Below are 23,422 nucleotides of genomic sequence, written 5' to 3' on the forward strand. Positions count from 1 at the left end.
GTCAAAAGCATTTTGCACTGTTAGCAGACTTTTTCACGTAATTAAATCCTGCTATTACTGGAGTGGACACCTTGGGAGTGACATTTGTGACACCTCATGATATACCAGCGTGGTGCCATTTCTCACCTCTTCTTCTAGGTATGTGAAAGAGAATGGAAACTGTCTTGTAGCTCAGCCTTGGAACAAGGTGCCAAACAACCTGGTGGGTTTTACTCTGAACTCAAGTGGTTGATGTGCTGGGCCTGTCCGTGTTGAAGGTGAAGGGAATGTACTTGTTGCTAATGCCACCGGCTAGGATGTTTTCTTCTGCTGCTCCTTGCTTTGAGACTCCAGTGATGGGTCTGATAGCCTGTCATAGCCATGTATGTATGTGATAGTAGTGGGAAGCAGTGCAGGGAGTGACAGGACACAACTTCAAAGTAATTGGAAAGAATTTATTTTTTTTTCCCCTCTTCTTTCCACTGTCTTCAGAGGATCAAATTAGCAGCCTGCTAAAATCTTTTAATGTTAAAACTTTCAGAGCATAAACAATGACCTGTGAAAAGGAGTGCTTGGATCTAGCCCCTGTGAATGATGAGGTCTGGCATGTCTATTATGGCCAATTAGAGTGACAGGTAAACACTCCTGACTCCTGCCGCTCCCTGGCTGGCTCCAGGCTGCGCGCTGCCTTTCTCCTCTGCCCTGGAAAAGGCACGTCACTTTGAACTTCCTATCCAGAGCACAAAGCAGCCTTTCAGAACCTCTGTGCCCTCTGCTCCTGTGGTTCAGTGTGAACAGCCCAGAAGCTCAAGCTTGGTCTTTCAGTCAAGACCTGTTGTCCCTGAATTGCACAATTGTGTCAGATACAAATGTTACCATGAGGGAAGGAAACGTGACTGGCAGTGCGCTGCAGCGCAAGCATAGCTCACCCTCTGCCTGGGGACTCCTCACCAGCTTTCCAGGATGCTGTCTAGCACTTGATTATAGACATGGATCTTAGGATTAAACTTGCCCCTAGAAGTCCCAATACCCACAGCAGCGGTGTGTAAAGCATTGGCAAAAACTGAGCTTCAGGTATGAGATTTGAGTAATTAGTCAGAAGAAGCTATTGCATTGAATAAACTCACGGCCCTAAACCAGCTTCTTATTTGGACAGCTTAGTAAAATAGCCATGCTCTGCACATTCATCTCGAACTCCCAGCTATGCAGGGAGACTTGATCTCGCATGCTGCAGCAGGAGGTGGAAGCAGTTTCTATGACTTCCTCCCCCATCAACCTACCTGCCAGCTGCATTGCTGCATGCAGCAGCCCCTGCTCTGCCTTGATCTCAGCAGAGCTTGCTCAGCTTCCTTACGAATACAGATGCAGAGGTGGTCTCACTTGATGCTTCTGCATTTTCCTCTTGCAGAGTTTCTTCCATTCTCAGTCAGATCAAAGGGTAGATCAGCATCTCCCCACCTCTGCCTGACAACTGAAAAGGAATGGAAACATGGTGGGGGAGAATGTGCTTTAACCATCGCCTACTTGGTGTAAATACGAAATCTTTGTAGAGGAGTGGCATGTTTCTAAAACACATTGGTGAGAAACACTTCACACCCTTCTTTATTACCCAGTAATTACAAGAATACTTGCCTTCCAATGCAGTGGCTGCATAAATAAAGATGAGAGTGCCTGGGTTTTCTCTGTGATGGATGTGCAAAAGTAAGTAACATTTCATCTGAGGCTGCCAAGCCTGGCATGCCTCCACATGGCACCCCTTCCCTTCCAGTTGTGGTGAGGTGATGTTTCCTGCACTTTTGCTGGGAGGAGACTTGATGGGGATGGTGCACGGACGGAACTACAGATTGCAGATTGAGCTAGCAGATTGAGCTTGTTGGATGAGTGCAGGTTAGGGGCATGATCCTTGTGAGGGAAGTGCTATGGCTGATGTGCATGTGGCATTTCTTGTTTCTGGTCGTGTGTGATTGTTCCAGCTCTTACTAATCAAATTGCTGGGTGGCGGGAGACATGGGTCCTGTTTTTAATTCCCTGTCTCTTCTGGAATACTGGGAGGTTGTCTAAATGTCAGAGGTGCTAATGATTTGGCTGTGATGGGAGCAAATTTTAACTGGGCTTGCTTTTCAGCATGAATGTACTGATGTAGGCATGTCATGTAGCCTGTCTGTCTACCAAGTTGCTAGCTTTCAGCTGCTTTTTGTGTGGGCATTTTAGTGATTGTTTGCAACCTGGGAAAGCCCAGCCAGGTCACTGCAGGGCAAGGCAGAGCTGTATTTCCATACCCACCTAATGCTGACGCCGCTTTCTTGCCCCACAAGGATCAGAAGAAATCCATGGGAATAGCTGTCTTCTGGCTCCTGCTTCTGTTTAGGGTGGCTGGGCAAAGGCAGGGTCTGCTTACTCATCTGGCTTCAATGCAGCCACACAATTGTCTCTTTTGAGGAAGGGAATTCATTAGTTTGTGTGAAGTGGCCTTGGATCTTTGGGCAGCAGGTGCTTCTATAGAGCAAACTGTTGCTGAATATTCAACAGTTGCTGTACAAGTGTCTGGCTGCCTGCCTGTGAAGCACTTGGAGTTATCTTGAGCATCCGATTAGATAAAGTGCAAAGTACTTACTGCTTTAAAGCTACCTGCAGCTATGTTGTGGTGGTGCTGTTTTATCATTCATTGGTTTTGTTGTTTTGGGTTTTTCTATGTGAATCTTCCAAGATCATAAGCAGCAACTTCATCTCTTTTAAGTCAGCCAACAAAGACAGGAACTGCCTACCAGAATGAGAACAGTGATTCATATTCATGTCGTCAGAACTCCATTCTCTTAGAGGTTTCAAATAATAGCGTGTATATTGGAAACAAATGACTCAGGATAGAACTGTCTCCTAATCTTTAACATACTATTTAAAATCAAGTTGGCTCTTTAAAGGCTACCTGAATAACATTTGTTCTTGCCAACCTCAAATTTGGTACATGAAGTATTGTAAGATACCTGAACTGTGAAGGAATAATTTGAGACGTTAGGCTGTGCAATCAGCCTTTCATTTTTCTTTATTTTTTAAGAGTTTAATTTCCTTAGGTGTGGTCTGTAAGCACCCTGTGCTGGATGGCACCATTGAAAGTATGGTCCTGTAAGAAACTGTGGTTGCTGAGCTTTAAATATCTTACTGCTTTAGTCAGTAAGGTGTGGATGCCTGTATAGTGTTTACTAATGACATGCCCCAATTCTGACTTCTTGTAGTAGCTTCCTTAAGTTGTTTGTGCTTTGTCTGTTTTCTTCTAACTGGTAATTCAAGCTACAGAAGGAAAACTTGAAGTATGTAACTGTGACAGTTGCACTGAAGGCTGAAGAGATGCTATCCAAGTTGCATGCTTTACAGGATTTCTGTGCTGCCCATCAGAGATGTTCTTGTCCTTGGAAACACTGCATTATTAGGGGTGTAGTGATTCCCCACCCCTAAGCTCTTAAAACTTAATAGCTAAGCATGCAGTTCCTACCCACAGAAAACAGTCATGCAGGCTTCAGCACAGGTTGGTCATTGGACCTGGTTTCTGTCTTGCCTAGAGTGATCATTAGCACTCGTTGCAGGGAGACCTGGAGCACTTAAAAGCATCAATAAGCAGCTGATGCAGCTGAGATGTGCTACCTAAAGGTCCACTTTGTTTGCACAGATCTGTGAGGAGGTGCCAGATATGTTTAGAAGATATGGGCTGGCAGCCTGGGATTGGGTGTGCTTTTCCTGCTGTGAGGAAACAGCAGAGAGCAGCTGAGGGAGAGGGAGCTCTTCAAAGGAGCTTGGCAGACCAATGTTCTTGATTCTCCTGTCCCTATCAGCCCTGAGCTCCCCACAGCTTGAGGTTGGGATCAGCAGAAGGGAGGACCAGCTTGCAGGAAGGGTTCCAAGTCTTGCAGTGAAACATTTCAGAAGCTGTAAAGCAGGTGTTTAGACTTATGGTGGGTCATTACCTCCAAAAGCTCATTTCTTTTTCTTACAATGGGGCTTAGAAGTTAAAGTTTAGGAGCAGAGCAATTACACTTTGAAAATGAATACATGGTACTGATCAGCATGGTAAGGTGCAGTCTGTGCTGTAGCTGTAAATCAGTGCTCTAATACAAGTAAGTGTGTGATGGTTACGTTGCCAGAAAGTGACAGGAAAGAAGAGTGAGCCTTCAGCCTTTAGAGATGACACTGCACATTTAATTGCTAATGGACTTTTTTTTAAAGAGCATTTAGGCTGCTATTATTAGAAAAAGCAAATGTGTGGTGGTATCTACAGGGGAAAAAAAAGGGAGTTTTTCATGAGCATCTTGACCTTTACTTTCTTGTGTTAATTTTTTTTTGATACCAGTGAGATTTTCCTGCTATCAAAACTTGCTGAAGCAGAGACTTCTCCAGACTTCCAAAAAAGATATTCTGGGTAGGGCTGGGCAGGAGGTGTTTCTTCCTTTACTCCCTGAATCGTATTTCAGGGATCCACTGTGTGTTCCATGCCTCTTGTTTCCTCCTGGATCAGACTTTTACCAGCTGGTGCAATTCCATAACATCAGTCAGAGCTTTATTGCACTAAACTTTTTAAGAGGAGCAAGAGCTCTGCGCCTGTGGGGCTAATCATGCAGGAGCAAACTTTGGGAAAATGTTAGCTGAATAAACACTCCTCCATAGTTCTGAAATGTCTCAATTGCTCTTAGCAATCTTTACTTTTTCAGCACCTACTAATAAAGGTCTTGCTGCTTGTGCTGCCTATTTGTAGATCCTAGTCTACAAAGAGCAGCAATGTCTTTATCCCTGCTTGTTTGTGAGCATGCAGGTCGGAAGGCACACTGAAGAGCGTGGGGCTTTAGTGGGGTCAGGGCAGACTCCAGGGCTGGTGTCCCCAGCTCCCTGTGGATGAGAGGTTGTGGTCATGCTGAAGATGCTGTGGCTCAGGGCTATAAATGTGATTGCATGAGGAAGGTGGCTTCAACAAATACTACACAGCATAGACCAAGAATGAATCCTTTTGGACATGTCTTGGAGCAGTACCTAGGGAAAGTTTCAGGCTTAATAAGGCTGGCATGGAAAAGTGGGAGAAGACACATACACATGTGCTTATTATTGTATAATGCTGAAGTGTTACTGATGTTACTTGTGTGTCTGGAAGACCTGTTGAAGTCTCAGCTAGAGAAGCATCCAGATACCTTCTCAGAGTATGTACCTAGAGGTTCAAACACTGCAGGTAAAGCTGTCTTTTTGCCTGCTTAGGTGTTCATTAGTTAGCTACATTTGAGCAGATGGGGTCGTTTTGAATTTCTTGAAGCTCTATATGCTGGGAGTTCTCATGGAAACTGGTATTTCGGGAAGAAACGGAAAGCAAGACCTGCATTTCTAGTAGCAATTTTTGCAGATCTTCAGAAGCTGCAGCTTCTGACTGACTCCTCTCATGTTGAGGTGAAAAAGGCACCAAGAAAAGTCTGTGTCGTTGCACAGAACATCACTGGTTCTGCGAAAGGGGATTTAAGCCTCTGGCTCTAGTGAGGGAGTGTCCAGAGGCTATGGGGGGTATCCTTGAAGCTGTGCTGCTCCAAGCAGTGCCATGTAGCAGCATCCCTGTGAACATGCTTGCCAGAAGGGCAGCTGGTGCTGGTGCCAGGCTGCCAGTGCCTTGGGATTCCTGGGGAAGGAGCGGAGCAGGATGACAATTGCACCTAAATACGAGGTGTATCTGTGAATGAAACACTTCCTAAATGCAGATTGTCTTAACTTGCTGGCAATGGTTCAGTGGTAAAGCTGCCTGTGGAGCTTGCAGGTGAGCTTTGGCGTGGAGCATTGGTCAGAGCATTGGTCAGAGCATTGCAGGACTCACACTGGAGTCATGAGTTGTGCCATGCTGAATGGGAATTGTCTAAGCAGTATTGTGTTGCTCCCTATCAAAGAACAGGGTAAATCTTAGGCTTTATTTATTTAATTAAGAATTTCTATTTGTCCCTGAGGGACAAGCACAAAGAAAACAGCTTATCTTGGCTATTGTGAGTGTTCATGGGGCAAGAAGGGAAGGGAGGGGATGAACAGCAAGAGCAAAGTGTTGTAGTAATGAGAATTACTCCCTTATTTTAGTTGCTGCTTAATCAAGACAAGGTTCCAGGAGGCAGGAACAGATGGCTTTGGTTTGTTGTTTTTGGGTTGTTTTTGTCGTCGTCGTCGTTGTCGTCCCGTCCCCCCCCCCCCCCCCAGTCTGTTATATCTTTGATTGTCACCAAAACTTACCATAAATGTTTTAACACCAGCTAATTCTTTTTAATGTTATGTATTTTAACTATCCTCAAAGACAGAGTAAACTGTTAGACTCGTCTGGCATGCTTTTCTTTAATAATATTAATCACAGGCCAAACTCTGTGACTTCATGTATTATTCAAAGGATGCCTCTTTTTATAGTAAAAACTTTGAGAATATTTATTACTCCCAGTGCATTTTGATAGTAAATTAGGGCAAAACTGACTGTGTTTTATGCCTGGGTGTTGTGTCCCCCTCATGTGTAGAAAAGTTAAGAGACTGTATTTGAGCCTTTTGGAAGGTGCAAGTTACCTTAGGGGCTTCCAGAAACCGGCTTGGTAAAGCAGGTCAGCCTTTTTGTTTTATGGCTTTTATTCAGTATCACTCTTGCTTACCAGGGCATCCAGAGAGCGGATTGTTGCTTCTCCTGTATCCTCTTAACTGCCTGGAAGGATGAGCTGAATTGACTCCCAATCTTTCTCTTGCCAGGGTGGTGAAATCCAGGACTGTGCCTACTTGGACAGTGAAAGCACCTACGGCGAGCTGGAGCTTTTTCCTGATGAGGACGTGATGACTCTAGCACAGCAGGAGCTTCACCATGAATCTGACATGGACAGTGCTATTGAGAGTGCCCAGAGCTCGGAGGCCTCCGATGTGTGTCGGAGCGAGGAGAAGGATGCTGTGCTCGGTAGCCTCTTTCTGCCTGGTGACAAGTGAGTGATGGTTGTGCCTCATGGCCGCCCTGTTCTGAGGCATGTGCAAAAGGACCAGGGAGGAAGGAGCCTTTATGTGACTAATCCCTACTGTGGTAGGCTGAGGATGCCTGAAGGATTTAGAAACTAAATAACCTTTTACAGTAAGGAAGATGGATGTCCCGGTCCTCTAAGTGGCTTAGACAGTCTCAGCCCTGGGTCCTTCTGGTGTGTTCTGTGAGCACTCATGGGACTTGCATGTTGTGTGGTGAAGTGAAAGTATTTGGTCTCTCCAGAATGGATCACTCCATTAGCATCCCCCAAAACTTAGGATCTTTTGTGTTCCCATAATCTTCATATGCTGGAATTAAAAGCAACAATCCCTGCAGAGTGGTGCAATGTGAGGAATTCTGCTTTAGTCTCTTGCACATCCAGTTACCTGAAGATGTGGATTCTGCAGATTCGCTTTGCTGCTCCATATACCAAGTTAATTCTGTGTGTTTCTAATTTTTCATAGCTTTTAGTGTGCAACAGTAAATTGTGTTTAACAGAGGGTGTCCTAGCATGTATGTGTGTGACCATAGTTTGCTGTTAACACAAGAGTGTTTCTGTAACCCTAACTTGACTCTTTCCAGGTGTGTTGTACCTTGTGCTGTTGGTAAACTGACTTTAGGGGAGGAAAGGACCCAACTTGACTTACCCCAGCTTTGAACTGAGTTAATGCAGAACCACAGGACAGAGCTCAGCTGGGCTTGCTCTGTAAGCCTCTGCCCTGTCTTCCCTATTTTTGGAGTGTCAGCTTGATTTATGCCTCTTAAGCTTCTCTCATTGTTAATGCAGTTCTTTCTTCTGGGCCTCCTTGGATGCTCTCTGTGCAGCCTCATTCCTGCCTTCCTCCAGAATGTATCAGGATCTGAGATCTGTCCTTTTCCTAGTTGCCCAAGCAATCCCAGAGACTTTATCAGCTCTTTATCAAACTTGTCTCCTTGCAGTTCTCACTTCTCCAAAACACCCATCCTTGTTGTGACTGACTTTTACCTATAGAGTGTTTGAAATGAATCTTTCTTCCCAGCTGAGGGGAGAGGTTCCTGTCTGCAGCCTGTTGCTGCTGATGAGCTCATGATCTACACTGAGTGTGGACTGTTTCAACCCAAGCAGTTGAAAGTTTGGTGATGCTTACAAATAACTGCAAATTAAAAGTTCTAAGCAACATCACCAGGTGGGTTCAGCAGCAGTGACTGCAGAGCTGCCAGAAGAGAAACTTAGCCAGGCAATGCATGAGGGATAATGAGGCGCTGGGCTCCAGTGTGTTGGCAAGTGGTGATGTTCCAGGGCTGTTATGCTGGTGAGTGATTTTTATGGACAAGTATATGTTATCATCCCAGCTGAGGACTGTTCATTTACCTCCATGCCTGGTGGAAGTGTTACAGGGAACTTTTTTCCTCAACTGATTTGCTGTAACAACACTGAGATTCAAGCAGCAGCTGCAGTTACACAGATCAGAGCCATGCAAAAGCTTACCACTACACAGTATGTCTGCGGCACAGCAGCTCTTTATGAATAGATGTTAGTGTGATATGTTGAGCTTCACACTAATTCGCCTTCCAGCCAAGGAGCCTTGTTAGATAAGTTTGATCTATTTTGAGTATTTCTGTCTTCGTGATCTTCATCCTTTAATGGTGTGCCAGGCTTGCCTTGCCCTAATTTCTGTTAATGTGAATTGGGTAAATGAATTGCAGGTTATAAATGGATCTCATCAAAACAGGAGAAACAAAAGAGCATCCATCTGAAAGGTTGGCAGGCTTCCTCTTCTACTAATTGCTTTGGAGGGAAAGGATATGCAAATAATGCTTTCACCATCACCAAAGGAACACTGTTGCATCTCTTGTTTACAGCTCACAAGTGTAGTATTACAGGAAGAGCAATTTCACTGTCTCTGAAAGTGCTGGGCATGGTTAAGCAGCTTAAGGTAGACTCAGTATTGCTGAGTTCCTGGAGAACATCAACTGGGAGCTACTGCCCCGTAGCTCGGCTAGTGGAGTTGAAGATGCAAGTGCTGTGCACTGAAACAGAGGGAGTGAAAAAGTTAACCCGGTCTGCACAAAGTGGCATCAGATGAAATCAGGGCCTTGTCAGCACTGGATTCTGCCTGTAGTAGGAACAGTAATGTGTTGGGCAACTCCAGGGCTTATCAAGTAAAATGTGTGTTTTGGGCCTAAGCTGAGCATTTTCTGTAGGGATAAGTTTGTTGGTAAGAGCTTGTGTGTGAATTTACTGGCTTGTCTCTTTGAATGCCTTACTGAGATGGGAGCTGAGCAAACCTGTTAAACATCTGCCTCTGCAAGATGGTGCACTGCACGTCTGCAGGGTAGTCTGGGCTCTGGGCAGGAGAATCACCATGCACCCTTTGCAGCAAACTTGCTCTGTTGTATTAGATGTGATGTGTTCAGAACTCTGCCAGCAGCTTTCCTATGGTGCCTGCCTCTGCTGATCTATTTATCTAAATGCCCTTTCTCTCTGAGGTCACAGAGTTCCCTAGCTGTTTGGCATTATCTTAGGTGCTTCTCTGGTCAAAAAGCAACCTTTTTTTGTGGTCCATTTCTTTTCTGAAAGACATGTTGTGTCATGATAGAAGGAATGGCAAGAACCTAGCCTCAGTTAGATGCCAGCAGTACTATTGGTGACTCTCTGGCATGTGGCGAGCTAAGTTTGTTTCTGACCACACAGAAGAGAGTGGCTGGAATTCATGTAGTGTGGAAGAGAGCTTATGGGAACTACTAGGAAACTGAATGCGGAAAAGAGTGACAGCCTCTGTCTTGTACATCTTCCTCTCACTATCCCATGCATTTTGGAGTTGTCTGCACAGATCCTGCATCCAGAACAGAAGTCCCATGAGTAGTGATTTTCACCACTACGTAGAAATGATGACTGAAGATTGTTGAGGTGTGCTATGTAAGTGAAGTGGTTTGTGTTGATCCAAACCTTTCTCATAGGTAGCTTGTTCGTAGGTTCTCATGCTCTTGTCTTTCAAGGCACCATATCAAGTGCACATCAGATGTATTTAGCACTTCAGGCTTTTAGCACAAAGTGGGTCACAACTTCAGATGAGGACACAAGCTGTAAAGGTGGAAGATTCCATGTGAGGGGAGATGCTATCAAAGTTGGCCCTCTAGACATTTTGGCCTCTTGTTTCAGGTCAAGTCCTCACAACCCTTCTGCTGCATCTGACCTCTCAACTTATTCCACTGCCTCTCTGATCAGTAATGAAGAACAGTTTGAAGACTATGGGGAAGGAGATGATGTGGATTTTACTCCCAGTAGCCCATGCCCTGATGATGAGACCAGAACCAACGCCTACTCTGACCTTGGCTCATCTGTATCTTCCAGGTTGCTCCTTATTCATTAACAAGCAATTTTTCCATTTTATTCTTCTCTGGGCATGGGTGAGCATACCAGAGTTTACACTGGTTACACAAACTCACCTGAAAAGCAAAGTGTTATCAGTTCATTTTCTGCCCTGCTGTATTTAATAAGAGCTATAGCAAATATGTTGTTTCTGATAACCGCTGTTGGGTTCTGTTGAAATAACTAGGCTGTTTTTGCATGTAGAGATTTCTCTCTATTGCAGACAGTAGATTTCACAGTTAAGAGCTAGTATTGGAAGTTACCTGCTGCAAGCTGGAAACTAGCTTATTGCTGTGCATCAGCCCTGATACAGTGGAAGAAGACCTGCGAGAGAGCTATTTCTCTTTAGTGTTCTGATACTACAAATCCTTACCACCAACCTATAAGGTCAAGTGCTGTATATGGACAGGAGTTTAGTTGAAAAAAAAGCAGGGAGATGCTCTAGGATTTATCTGCTTGGATTAATAGCACATGAAGGTCTTGAGCTTCATTGCTAACACAGGACAAGCTCACTGCATCCCTCTGTTCTGCATGCAACCCCCATGAGCTACCCTCTGTTTCAAGCATCCTGCAATCCAACCTTGCCACCACTGTCATGCATGCAGAGACAGCACCTTTCTCTGCTGCCTCTTCATGATGATGGCTTGTGTCTTTCATCCCCTATTTCCTAGAGGTTTATCAGGTTCCATTCTCATTCCTGGGGCTCTGTGCACTTCATGCCATGATTGCTCTCATTTATTTGAGTTAATTTTCTCTTTATCATAACAAGAGCTACTCTTATTTCCTCTTCAGACCTATGTCCACTTCTCCCTCTCTCCTCATTCCAGGGTTCCTTCTGTCCTACCATCTGAAGGGGTTTGTGTGATGGATTCTTGGCAGACCACTCTGTTTTTCATCTTCCTGTCTTTCTCTTGGAGAAAAAACTCTTCAGGTTGCATGCCAGGTTATAGTGAGAAGATGGGCAAGATGAGAGAGGGACACTGCTAAGGTGGAACATACTAATGTAGCTGCTTTTGCTACATGCTTTACATGGATTCTCTTTATCTTTTGCTGTTCTTTCAGTCACCCAAACTGATTCTTTGCAATGACACCCAGAACATGTCTTTTGTAAAGCCTCAACTCGGAGAGGTAGATTTGCCCTAAGACCGGCATTCTCCATCATCAGCTCCAAGTTAGATGAGCTGTGGGTAGAGGTGATATCTGAAGCCCCTTGCCTGTGATTCTGACATACAGACACAGTCAAGAAGAAAACCTGTTGTGAGTTGGTTACTATAGCTAGTAACATCTCTCCTTTCCTGCAAACAGTGCTGGCCAAACACCCCGAAAAATGAGGCATGTTTATAACAGCGAGTTACTGGATGTTTACTGCTCACAGTGCTGCAAAAAGATAAATCTACTCAACGATTTGGAAGCCAGGCTGAAAAACTTGAAAGCAAACAGGTAAGCAGCCTATTGCACTGCATTTAGCAATGCCTCCTTCAAATGGGACTAGCTAGTAGCAGGAGGAGAGGAAGAAAGGGCCCTCTTCATGCCTGTAGACAATTCTGTCTTGCACATCTTTCGCTTTTACAAATCAGCTAAGAGATTCAGACCTTGACATCTAGCCTGAAGGAAAATGCTGTTTTTCATTAGCTAGTAAGTGTTTTTATGACTTACGGTGCAGACAGCATCAGGAAACTCAAATATTTTAGCCAATGAGCTCTTTGATTGCAGAGGAGAGTGGTATTTCCAGGAATTTTTCCCATGAAATGGAGTCTGCTGTGCTGCCTAGTGCAGGTCTACAGTGAGCTCCTGTTTTCCCCAGGTGGGGAGGAACAATCTGGCAGATGCTCACTACACCTCTCCTAAAGCTATTGGTCGGCAGAGGTACTTCTTTCCTGTGGGATTTTTTTTTTTTCCTTTTTCCTCTAGGGAACTTGAGAAATGATTGATCCTCTGGCAGAAGTTACTTGTGGGGTTCTTTGCAATTTCAGCTTTCTCCTTGCAATTCTATCTCTGCCACTCCATCCACTTGTAAACTATACCGAACACTTGGAAAGAATACAGTGCTTCCAACAGTCATCTTAGGGGTTTTGAAGGAAATGATTTGGTGGGCTTCTAGCTCCCCCTAGACACTGAATGTAAAACCTGCCTGTCCTCATAACTCTTGGCACAGTGCGCTGTACTGCTGCTTCTCTTGGCTGACACAGCAGCATAGTACTTGATAGGAACAATGTTCCTGCCCTAGCGAGGAGTTTTCTAACGCCCAGCCCCTGACTGGCATGGGCTTTGGTAATGGTTTGAATGAGGCTGTACATACCTGGCTGAAAGAGAGTGATACTGTGATAGGGAACTGTGTGTCTCTGCACACAGAGGTACAACATCCCCTTATCAAGCAATGCAGCTGGGTATTTGGATTTGGTTCTGGTGTTGTTGTCTGGAGTCTAGTCCTTCATTTAGATAATACTAGTCTCTGACTGCAAAATGGAACTGTAAAAATGGAAAATAACTCAGTTCCTGTGCTGAGCTGCAAAGCGTTATGGGGAAGGATAAACTAACTGTTTATAAAATCATCTAAAACTGGGGATCCAGAATAAATGTCCATCACTAACTCAGTGTCCTTTTGTGATGTTCCTAATGTTAGTTTCTGATTTACATTGACAAATATCTACTAAATATAACAGTATTTACAAATTGACTTATTAATAATCACAGTAATTCATGGCTCCATTCATCCTCACATTGTTGGTGACTGCAGCTTTTGATGAAGTTGCCCAAGAATATTGTTCACAGATTCTTTTTTGTTTTACTTCACTAAAAAAGTCAATATTATGTTTCATTGTGCAATTCACCTGGAGTTTAAGTTAAGATTGAATTCAACACTGATCAAATAAATGTTTAATACCTATATCATTCCTTCTGTATCCATGTAGCCCTAACAGGAAAATATCAAGCACAGCTTTTGGAAGGTAAGAGTCTTCAACTTTCTCATGAATACATGTGGAATCAGCTGTAACAATTCCATATGTGGGGGTGGGAGGAGAGAGAAGGAATAATTTAGGAAAACAGAAATGTGCCAAGACAAGTTTTCAAGGGAAGGGGCCTGTGTTTGGATAGGGATGTTACAGAATCTAGAAGCCACTGCTAGTCTTGGAGCAGGCCCATGAACTCGAAAGAGCTCTGTTAAGAGCGTAGTTAGTTGCTTCCTTGTCTGCCAATTCTCTTCCTTTATACTGCTGTTGCAGCAGTGCAGCTGTTGCTGCTTTCACCCTTATGCAATGAGGATTTGTGGTTGTTGCTGAAATGCAAAGGAAAGCAGGAGCATCCCTTTAAAAAGGTCCTACGGAACTGTGATCTTCTTTTGGCTGAATGAACCAGCCCTGGGCTGGGGAAGGCTGTAAGCTTCAAGAATATTTTAGGTAATCTCCAGTGCTCTCTATTCTGTAGTGGGAACTGCTTGAGATTCTCTTCTGCTTCTTATGAAAGTTCTTACAGTATGAAATGTTCTAGATTAACTGTACCAACCAGTGCACGATGGTGACCTTAGCCTTAATTTCTAATAAGGAAAATACAACTCAATACACAGTGTGAATAAGGCGATTTTTAGCCTATGTTAATAATGGTGGCAGATGCTATCAAAAGCAACAAAGAACTCTCACTCAAGAACCAGTGCCATTGATTGTGGTCACTGTGACTTCATTTAACTGCCTGTTTCTTGTAGGACTTGTGCTTAAACAGTTGGAATTGTCATTGAAATGATTGCACTGATTTTAGCATCAGATGTTCAGAGTGCAAAGCCAGGCTATAGGGCAGTACCCAGACTCTCTCCTCCATCCTTACCAAGCAAAATAATTATCCTTCTGGTCTTTCAGACAGCTCTTCCACCACAGTAACTTCAGCAGCAGTAATGGCAGCACAGAAGACCTGTTCAGAGACAGTATAGACTCCTGTGATAATGATATCACTGAAAAGGTGAGAAGCTGAGTACATTGCAGTTAATGTACCCAACAAAATCCTGATGGAGGCATGCATCAAACTGGCGAAGTTCTCAAGTTCTCTTGCTCAGAGTTACCAGTGATCTGAAGCAGCTTATTCAAAATGTCCTTTCTATTCCATTAATACTATGATTTTGCTTCGCAAAAATGCAAGAACTGTATGAGTACAGATCTAGGCATTGTGTTAGTACTTCTTTACTGTGTCTTTGCATTGATCACCTTCAAGGAAGATGCAGGGTCTGGGAATCCCAGAATTTCAGAGCTTAATTTTGCTGCTGGCTTTGCAGTCAGATATGCTCCCTTTAAAAAGGTAGCATAGCTAAATGCCACTTAGGAACAGTGAAGGTATGTACAAAGAGAGGTTCAAACTCTCACTACTTTTCTACTTCCCCTTCCAGGTAACGTACCTAGAAAAAAAGGTGACAGAACTGGAGAATGACAGCCTGACAAATGGTGATCTGAAGAGCAAACTGAAACAAGAGAACACCCAGCTAGTTCACAGGTAATAAAGCACAGAGCCAGTTCTCTTACATCAGAGCAAAGCTGGAATAGAGTTGTAGGGAAGGAAAATCTCTACCCATAAAATATGACCAAGTCATCTGCCTTAATGCTAACAGGTAAGGCTTCAAGTGAGAAGTCCAACTGGAACAGGGCTGCCTTGCTGAATTTTCAGCAAGCAGAGGCCTTCCAAGCAAGTTTCTTAGTACAGAGATGTTACTGACTTGTATAGAGCAAGCTCCTTTGTTGTGACAGAGGTTACCATTGTTCTTGCATGTAGCAAGAGCAAAAGGCTGGGTCGTAGTCCCATATTCTCAAGATTGAGAATGAAAGAGTAATAGATGAACTGATACTACCTCTCCTATGAAGCCAGGCTGAGAGAGTTGCGGTTGTTAGCTGGGAGAAGAGAAGGCTTCAGGGAAACCTTAGAGCAGCTTCCAGTGCCCAAAGTAAAATTAAATAAAGGAATCGGAAAAAAAACGAGAGGCAATGAAGTTGCACACTGTTGGGTTTTTTAAAGTACTTGTTGAAGCTGTTACTGAAATGCACTCTGGTTTCCTTAGAGTTCATGAGCTAGAAGAACTATTGAAAGACCAAGAAACATCAGCAGAACAGACCCTGGAAGAAGAGATAAAGAGACATAGAGAAGCATATATCAAGTACGAGAAAGAGAAAGGCACTGAAATTGAACTGCTGAATACAAGGTAACAAACGTCCTGGTGCCACCCAGAACACAGGGCAGGTTCTTTTTATTCATTTCTTAATTTGCATGTAAACATAGGCTGTTCACAACCAGACAGTGCACAGAGGATGCTTCACATTAATGCTTTAATCCACATGGCCCATGTAGGCAGCTTAGATGGATATTTGGCATGGGTTCAAGGAGGGAGTTATGACCAGCTGTAGCATACACTTGTGTCTGCATTTGTTTCTTCCTACTTAATTCTTTTTTGATGCTTGTTAGGAGCATAAGAATCTGAGGGGCAGACAGTAGATTTCACAGTTAAGAGCTACTATTGGCCCCAAAACCAAACAAATGATGCTCAATAGCTCATGCTAAAAAACTGTAATATTAGAAGTATTGTTTGATCTTTCTATCAAATGGCTTTTTAGAACATGCTATTTTGCATGTCTGCATTCTTGAGGTACTTGCTGTAAGATTTTTGTTATTGACATAGGGTTCAACAACTGGAAGAAGAAAATGGTGAGCTGAAATGCACTGTCACACGACTGAAATCACAAACGGAGAGATTAGATGAGGTAACAAAACCCAAGTGCTTGAGCAGCTTGATTTGTGTAAGAGCAAATTTCTCATAGTGGTTGGCCCAGCTTCTTTAGTTTGCCTACCCTAAAAAAGGCTACTAATGTAATTGGAACATTGGTCACCTTTAGTGTCAGGAATGCCCTGAGACACATGCCAGCTTATGGCCAGCTGTGTCTAGAGTTGTGTGGTAAAACTGAAGACGGTTCGTGCACTTGCAAACTAGCTGTGAAGTTGCCCTTTTGTTCTAGGAAAGGCAGCGTATGTCAGATAGGTTGGAAGACACTAGTCTGCGACTGAAGGATGAGATGGATTTGTACAAGAGGATGATGGACAAGCTGCGGCAGAACAGGCTGGAGTTTAACAAGGAGAGGGAAGCCACGCAGGAGGTAGGTGTGAAGAGGGGTGTAAGACCAGGCAACCACATCTCTTCTGCATAGAAGCCCATCTGAGCAAAGAATTAACAGACAGAATGAACAGTGAAAGTACAGCATCCAGTGAATGTATTACTGGGTTGTGTTTCTGTGGGAGGGGTACCCATAAGGTGATGAATGCTGCAAGAATAAATGTAACCACTTTGGGTCAGGGATTGCCAACTTTCTGAGAACTTGAAGCCTTGAATGTGTGCCCTAAGATTTCCTTTATTATGTTTGCAAGGGGAATTATGCCTCTCAGACATGAAGCTTAGAGATCAGAGACACTTCTAGCTCTGAAGAGGTTTAAGTGACCTTGCTATTCCATAGAAGAGCAAGTGGCTCTATTGTAGGGCTGTCTGACCTCAGCCAGGTTCACAGAGTGCTGGTGTTGGAGTACAGAGGTGCAGCACAGAGCTGGCTGCTTATGGGGAGGGCTGGTTGTGAAGGGACTGGAGAGACATGATCTGCTTGCATGCCCACAGCTCATTGAAGACCTGCGGAAGGAACTGGAGCACTTGCAGCTGTACAAGCTGGAATGTGAGCGTCCTGGACGTGGGAGAAGCTCTTCATCCAGTGTGAGTGAATTCAATGCCAAAACCAGAGAGGTGGAAATGGAGCATGAAATAAAAAGGCTGAAGCAGGTGAGCAGGGATGGGCCTCTTGATCCATGTGAAATACACAGGACTGCTTTGACAAATGCCTATAGCTGCCACTCATAGCATACTGCCTTTAGATTTTGTGTCCCCTTTCTCACACAAGCACAAGAACCATGTTGCATCTGTCTAGGACGACTTTAAACAGGCAGTGTAAATTGTGCACATAAGAAATGCCTGTAATGCTGTCAGGGTAGCCTTGTCTGGTGACAAGAGTGTTGCTGCTAGCTTGCAGCCTTACCTTGTGTCATCCGAGCTACCTGTGATTCAAAAGATTTATTGTTCAATGAAGCCTTATGGGAAGAACTTAAATCAGTGTCTTTTTATCGTTAAATAGGAGAATCAGAAACTTCATGACCAAAATGATGATCTCAATGGACAGATCCTAAGTCTTAGTCTTTATGAAGCTAAAAATCTCTTTGCAACACAAACAAAAGCCCAGTCACTGGCTGCTGAAATTGATTCTGCATCAAGAGATGAGGTAATGTGCTTTTTTAATCAAGTACTACATCCAGAAATATGCCAGTTTCAATGTAATTAGCTGTCAAGGTTGAACTATTTGAAGCTGACAAATGAACAGCAGAAAAAAATCTGCTTTGCTAGGAGTTCAGGAGCGTTATAAGATTGCCTTGAATCTAACAGAGGCTTTGGATGCTCTTTTAATATAACTCTTCCATTTGTCTCTCACAATACTGGAATTATTAGAATCTCGGGGAAAAGTTTTACAATGGATTTTAACAATTTTAACATGTGCTACCTTACAGGGTATTGTGATATTATGACATTAAATTCACACAAATTACTGTAGTTACTTAAACTTTTACTTTCTCTTCTAGATTCAGTTCTCAGTTCAGTAACAAGCTCTCACTTAGATCTGTGTTTAAGCTATGTATTTCCTATAGCAGAGCAGAATTATTGAAGAAAGTAGGTAGCGTGCAAGGACAGATTGTGAGATCAGGCCAGTGAGTATGTAAGAGCTACCAGGGAAAAATACAGGTTAGTGATGAAGTTGATTTTAAAAGGAATTGTTTGCTTTTTAGGCTTCATTTGTTCTGGACAGAACTTCCCATTTCTTCTTCAAGAGGTGTCCTGTGACAGACTTTTTTTACCTAATCTGTATTTGAATGACCCTGTTAGCCTTAGCTCCTGGGCAGTGCCTTGAAGTGAAGAACATACTTGAGTTTCTTGCTGAACCAAAGCTCTGTGAAGGCTGTTTAATTGTTGAACTCTAATGATTTTATTTTTTCTTGACAATAGCAGAAGTCCAATTTGCTTTTACCTAATTATTCCTCATTGTTTATCTCATGCCTCTGGCTCATGCAAAGAATATCCAGCACTACCCCTCTAAAGGAGGAAAGTGCCAACTATGGCCCAGGTTTCCTAAATCTTACATAAACTTTATTCGTTGTGCCATTTTTTTTCCTCTATAATCAAATGAAGGTAAGGAACTGCAGACTCAGGGTGGGACTTTTAACAAGGCTAATGAAAATGGATGCACAAATCACATTAGGGTGGATCTAGGGCTCTACTGCTCCTGGACAGCTTTGTCAGTTTGGCATTGAACATGCAGAGTATAAAAAGCCAGCAGTCTTCGTCTTTGGAGAGTTTGAGGGGCCAGTAGAGTATCATGAAGCTCTTGCATTCCGAGATGGAGAGGTTTACCCATGGTGTGGATGCAGGATGGATTGGTGTTTTAAATAAGCTATTTGTGTCAAAAAACCTGCCAAAAGATCCCTAGTGATGACTGTTCACCGCCTTTCTTACTAGTAAAGATCTTTAACATCCAGATTGTTTCTCATACAGAAACAGGGAGAGCTAGAGGTAGAATACCTATCACAAAAGGTGACATTGAGTCAGTACTAGTCTCTCACCTGCCTGAACTTCATGCTATTATGTAAACTAGTGAAACTATTTCAAAAGTAACTTTGAAATGTTGTGTTTCAGCTCATGGAAGCCCTTAAAGAACAGGAAGAAATCAATTACAGATTGCGACAGTATATGGACAAGATAATTTTGGCAATCCTGGACCATAATCCCTCTATCTTGGAGATAAAGAATTGAAGAGAATGAGAGAAGGAAAAGCAGCAACTGCCTGATATTTCTGCACATGCCACTGGATCTAAACAACACTGATACTGTAAATTAATCTATAAATATATATATACACCGTGTGTGAGTGTGGGTGCGCGGGTGTGTTTATATGATGTTTGGTACACTGTTATTTGTCATTGAATTGGCTTGGTTAGACTTTTTCCATGCACTTTCAATACCTGTGGTAAGATGGATACTGTATATTAATGTAATAACAATATAACTGGATCATGCTGTTTTAGATTCTGGACAAAATTACTCTACCTCTAGTTGTAAAGGTAAAAAAGACAATGGAAACACATGGATGTGTCCCTGACTTTAGGAGCAAGAATTGTTCTTTTGTTCTTCCAGGAATTTGGGTACCACAAATCAACTAACACACCCAGGTTCAGTTCCTGACTGGTGCTGACTATTTCCTATTTGATTTAGTTTTAGTACTTAAACCACACATAGGACAAAAAAAAACACACTTTGAGGAAAAGGAAGGACTCAAAGTACAAGGGAAGATGAGGAAAATATTGCAGAATTGTTGCTTTTTGTGAAAAAAATCACCATCCACTTGTTTGCCACTGTCAGCACAAAGTGCTTTTAATGTAAGTTCACTCTGGAGCCTGCTTTGGGATGCTCTGAGCCAGCCTGCTCTTCAGTGTGTGTGAGCATGTGTATTTTTATGCCAGGGTCCCTGTGTAGCATTGAGGCAAAGAAGCTCTTCAAATCTGTTCCCCTATTTTCAGGGGTTTATCATGGGCCATTAAGATGAATTCTGGGATCCTGCCCCTTCACCCTTAAGAGGGAGCACGTTCTAGTTCTTACCAGAAGAAAAAAAAAAAATTGCATGAAATAGCTCACATCGGGGGAGGAGGCGCAGCCCTTGAAATTATCGGTTGAGTTGCTTTCCCACCCCAGCTACACCTCACTCCTTTGAGACTGACATTTTGTGGGCAAGCTGTGAAGAGGACTGGCTGGGTCCTAGCGCAGTGGTGGAGGGAAGTCAAACATGGAGTGACTTTTATCATTAGGGCAGTAAAAAGGAAAAGAGCTTGGTGTTGCAGCAGTTTCCAATCCAGGCTGGGTACACACATGCGTATTTAAAGCTCTGAATAGGGAATACATCCTGATTTAAATGAGCAGTGGGGCAGGTGCTTAACTTTAAATGTGTACTATGGCTGCTCATAGAGGTCAGTTGGACAGAACACTAAATCTTTAAAGTTGAGTGTATGCTTAAATGCTGCCTTAAATAGGATGGACTTCAGCATGTGCCTGTGTTCTCCTGAGCTGGATCTGTGTACTGTAGGGCTAGGACCTTTTTAATGAATAATGTAGCTTATGGAAGGAGCTAATGGAATTGTTTGGATAGTTGAAGGCTAAAAAGAAAATTATACCATGCACTTTTTTAAAGTAAAAATACCATATTTTTGATTTACACCGACTGGCGCAGAAAAACAGGCCCAAATATCTGGCTTTCCCCAGTGCATAGAGATGTTACGTCTATTGAATACACTCCCCAGAAGAATGTTACAGTAGCAATGACTGTGCTTTTCTGTGTATTTCTTGCTGTTGGCAGTGTCTTGCCCCTAGTATTCTCTTGATGTATCTTGGTGTGTATATGTGATGCATTTTTCCTGAATTTGAATACATAAGACTGTATTCAGTTATGGATGTAAATATATATATTTTTCTGCAATCTCTGTGCTCTTGCCTTCAGTGATGTGTTACTGGAGTGATGGGAAACGGGGGAAGTACTGAAATCAGGCTTTCTTGAAGGCAAGACAATAAAACCAACTTGTTTCTATGTACCTGCATCAGGCAGGTGTAAAGTAACTGGAAAGTGAAAGGGACCAGAGGAATAACCATGGGACAACACCGCAGTGCACAAAGTGTGTAAGACTTCAGTGCTCTGGAAGAAATGGTGCCGTCTTGTTTAAACAGTAATGTCTTAGGGCTGGTTTCCTGAGGCTATGGGGTGAGGAAGGGATTTAAAGACTACTCCTTTGCTGCCTGGAGATGGTGTAAAATGACCTCCTATGTGCAACATGGCAAAAGGTTCTGTCATTGACAACACACACATGCGCCCTTCCCAGAAGGCAAGAGAGGAACACTTAAGCCAGAACTCTTCACTTTCACTTTAGTGATGGCATTTCCCTCTAACTGAAGCCATCTGTGGGTTGTGCCAAGGACTTTGCTCTTTTTATAGTCCGCAGAGAACAATTTCAAGTTGTCAGGTGGCTGTTGCTAACCTGCAGTGATGAGCAGGGCTGGGTGAGCTAGCATGCCTGCTACCGGAGCTGACTGTGTTTGGTAAGTTACGCTTCTGTCCTGCTCTCATGCAGTGGATTTAAGTATGAATGAAGCTGTTGCAGGTCAGAATGGTGACTGAATGTTTCCCCCTAAATATTTTTAGAGTAAACTGGACTTAGCTTCAAAATTGTAATAATCTAAAACCCATTCCTATTAGGGTAGAACATCAGCAAATGTTGAGGACTATTTCACTGAAAGTGGTGCTGAGCACTTGGGGAGCAGAGAGCCTGGCTTACTTCACTGAGACACAGACCCATGGACATGAACAGAAGAAGACATGACTGTAGTGATAGCCAACGTATTTGCAGGTAATTGTATGTAAGAGGTGAATAGCCACTAATAGAGACAATAGTCTCTTAAGTCTGGCTAAAATCCTGAAAGTGGTATTTAGCCAAGGGTACTCAGCAGTGGGTTTTCTAAAGGCTCACAAGACTTCTTGTGCAGCTCTGTACCCACCTGCTGTAGCATTTAGAAGCTTTTACTCCAGTGTTTGCGTTTGAAGAGTTGTCTTACCACCATGTTGGTGGTGTTTGTAGCTTTGTTTTATTGCATAAAAGTTATGCTTTTGCTCCTGTGGGGCCCTCAGTGTGCTACTGCTTTCTGTTACGTTCAAATACGTATCCAGATGCTTGATATGTTTGACAACTAATGTGATTTGGAGGTGGGAGAGGTGTTTCACTGACAGATACACTTTCCTCTAAGACATCCACCTCTAAAAATGCCAATTAGCAATTGCATTCTTAGACTGAGTAGCTACAGTAACTACGCATACTAGACCAACTTATTTTGCAGCCCAAGCCTTGGAGAACCCTTCTATCCCAGAAAAGAAGTCATCATGTTTTATGACATGCAGGTAACTTGATAATAAGGGGTATCTTGATGGGTTATGGGAGTAGAGAGTAATCAGATACTGATGTTGCATATTTTGGTTAAGTGTCAGACAGCCACATTGGCAGAACAGACAGGAGATGCGGGAGATGGTGAAGCAGTGTCGGTTCTCTGACAAATTCCTTATTGTGAGTTTTCTTTGTGCCCACAGCCCAGCTGGGGAAGTACAGCCTGCCTGTGTGTCAGTGTCACTGTGGGTGGAACAATGGCTTCACCTCCCTGGGTAAATAACTTCAGATACAGAAACGTGGTATCATCTCATTCTAGCACTGCTCAAGTGCAGTAAACATTCTTGTGTCAGATCTGTGCTTCTCACTTAACCCTTGGGGATGCAAACACAATCCAAGGTGCTTGGATCTTGATCTGTTTCTTAGTTCATTCTGGTATAGATTCAGAAAAGCTAAGTGATATTCTGGTCAAACCAGTTGCAAACCACTGCAGGTATTTTTGTACAGTGAAAAAAATGACTGCTTCTCACCAGCAGCTGTCCTTTCTTAAGCTGATCCCTCACACATCAAGCTGCTGCAGAAAAAGAACTGTTTCAAAACTTGCACCTAGGAGTACATGAAATGTGGTCTCTCAAGATTTTACTCATACTGGCTGCTTCCCTCCAGACATCACTCTTAGGCTGCTGCCTAGTTCTGGTTTTGGAGTGTGATATTGAGCCAAAATTACCTTGACATAAAAGAGTATTTTTCAGCTTTCTGAATAACTTCTATTAAAGACGCAAGCTGTTTGAGAATTTGTCATGTTTTGAAGTGCAGCAGTGACAAACTGTAACCATCCCATTTATTTTTAAGGAGTTTTTAGTGTGCTAATTTGTAGCAAGTCTCAAAAAGGAAAAAAACTCCAGTACACTTTTGCTGCCAACTTTCCTTTTATGGTCTTGGGAGAAATTCAGATGTTTCTCAGCCAGCTCTGGGGGGAGTTGAACGCAGTGTTATTAATTCTCAAAGATGCGTGGATCAAATACTTTGCTGCCTGAATGCAGCAATGCCCAGTTCACTTCAGCAGAACTGCATTACTC

General features: G+C 43.1%; 1 protein-coding gene across 6 annotated transcripts in view; it reads left to right on the forward strand.

The window, feature by feature from the left end:
• Nucleotides 1–22,448, forward strand: part of RAB11FIP4 (RAB11 family interacting protein 4) — a 113,176-nt gene extending 90,728 nt beyond the window's left edge. For 4 of the 6 annotated variants that reach the window (XM_057418655.1, XM_057418659.1, XM_057418657.1 and 1 more), the window contains 12 exons: nt 6,709–6,932; nt 10,107–10,298; nt 11,622–11,756; nt 13,229–13,264; nt 14,168–14,267; nt 14,689–14,792; nt 15,352–15,492; nt 15,967–16,048; nt 16,301–16,438; nt 16,948–17,106; nt 17,456–17,599; nt 19,063–22,447. In XM_057418655.1, coding sequence (XP_057274638.1) covers nt 6,709–6,932; nt 10,107–10,298; nt 11,622–11,756; nt 13,229–13,264; nt 14,168–14,267; nt 14,689–14,792; nt 15,352–15,492; nt 15,967–16,048; nt 16,301–16,438; nt 16,948–17,106; nt 17,456–17,599; nt 19,063–19,179 — 1,572 coding nt within the window. In that variant the 3' untranslated portion in view covers nt 19,180–22,447. Of the gene's footprint in view, nt 1–6,708; nt 6,933–10,106; nt 10,299–11,621; nt 11,757–13,228; nt 13,265–14,167; nt 14,268–14,688; nt 14,793–15,351; nt 15,493–15,966; nt 16,049–16,300; nt 16,439–16,947; nt 17,107–17,455; nt 17,600–19,062 lie in introns of all 6 variants that reach the window. The other 2 variants (XM_057418656.1, XM_057418660.1) reach the window with 2 other exon arrangements.
• The last annotated feature ends 974 nt before the right edge of the window (nt 22,449–23,422 follow it).

The sequence above is a fragment of the Pezoporus wallicus genome, unplaced genomic scaffold (assembly GCF_028554395.1).
Source record: "Pezoporus wallicus isolate ANWC-B61680 ecotype Strahan unplaced genomic scaffold, APGP_CSIRO_Pwel_v1 contig_3710, whole genome shotgun sequence".
NCBI classification, from domain to species: Eukaryota; Metazoa; Chordata; class Aves; order Psittaciformes; family Psittacidae; genus Pezoporus; species Pezoporus wallicus.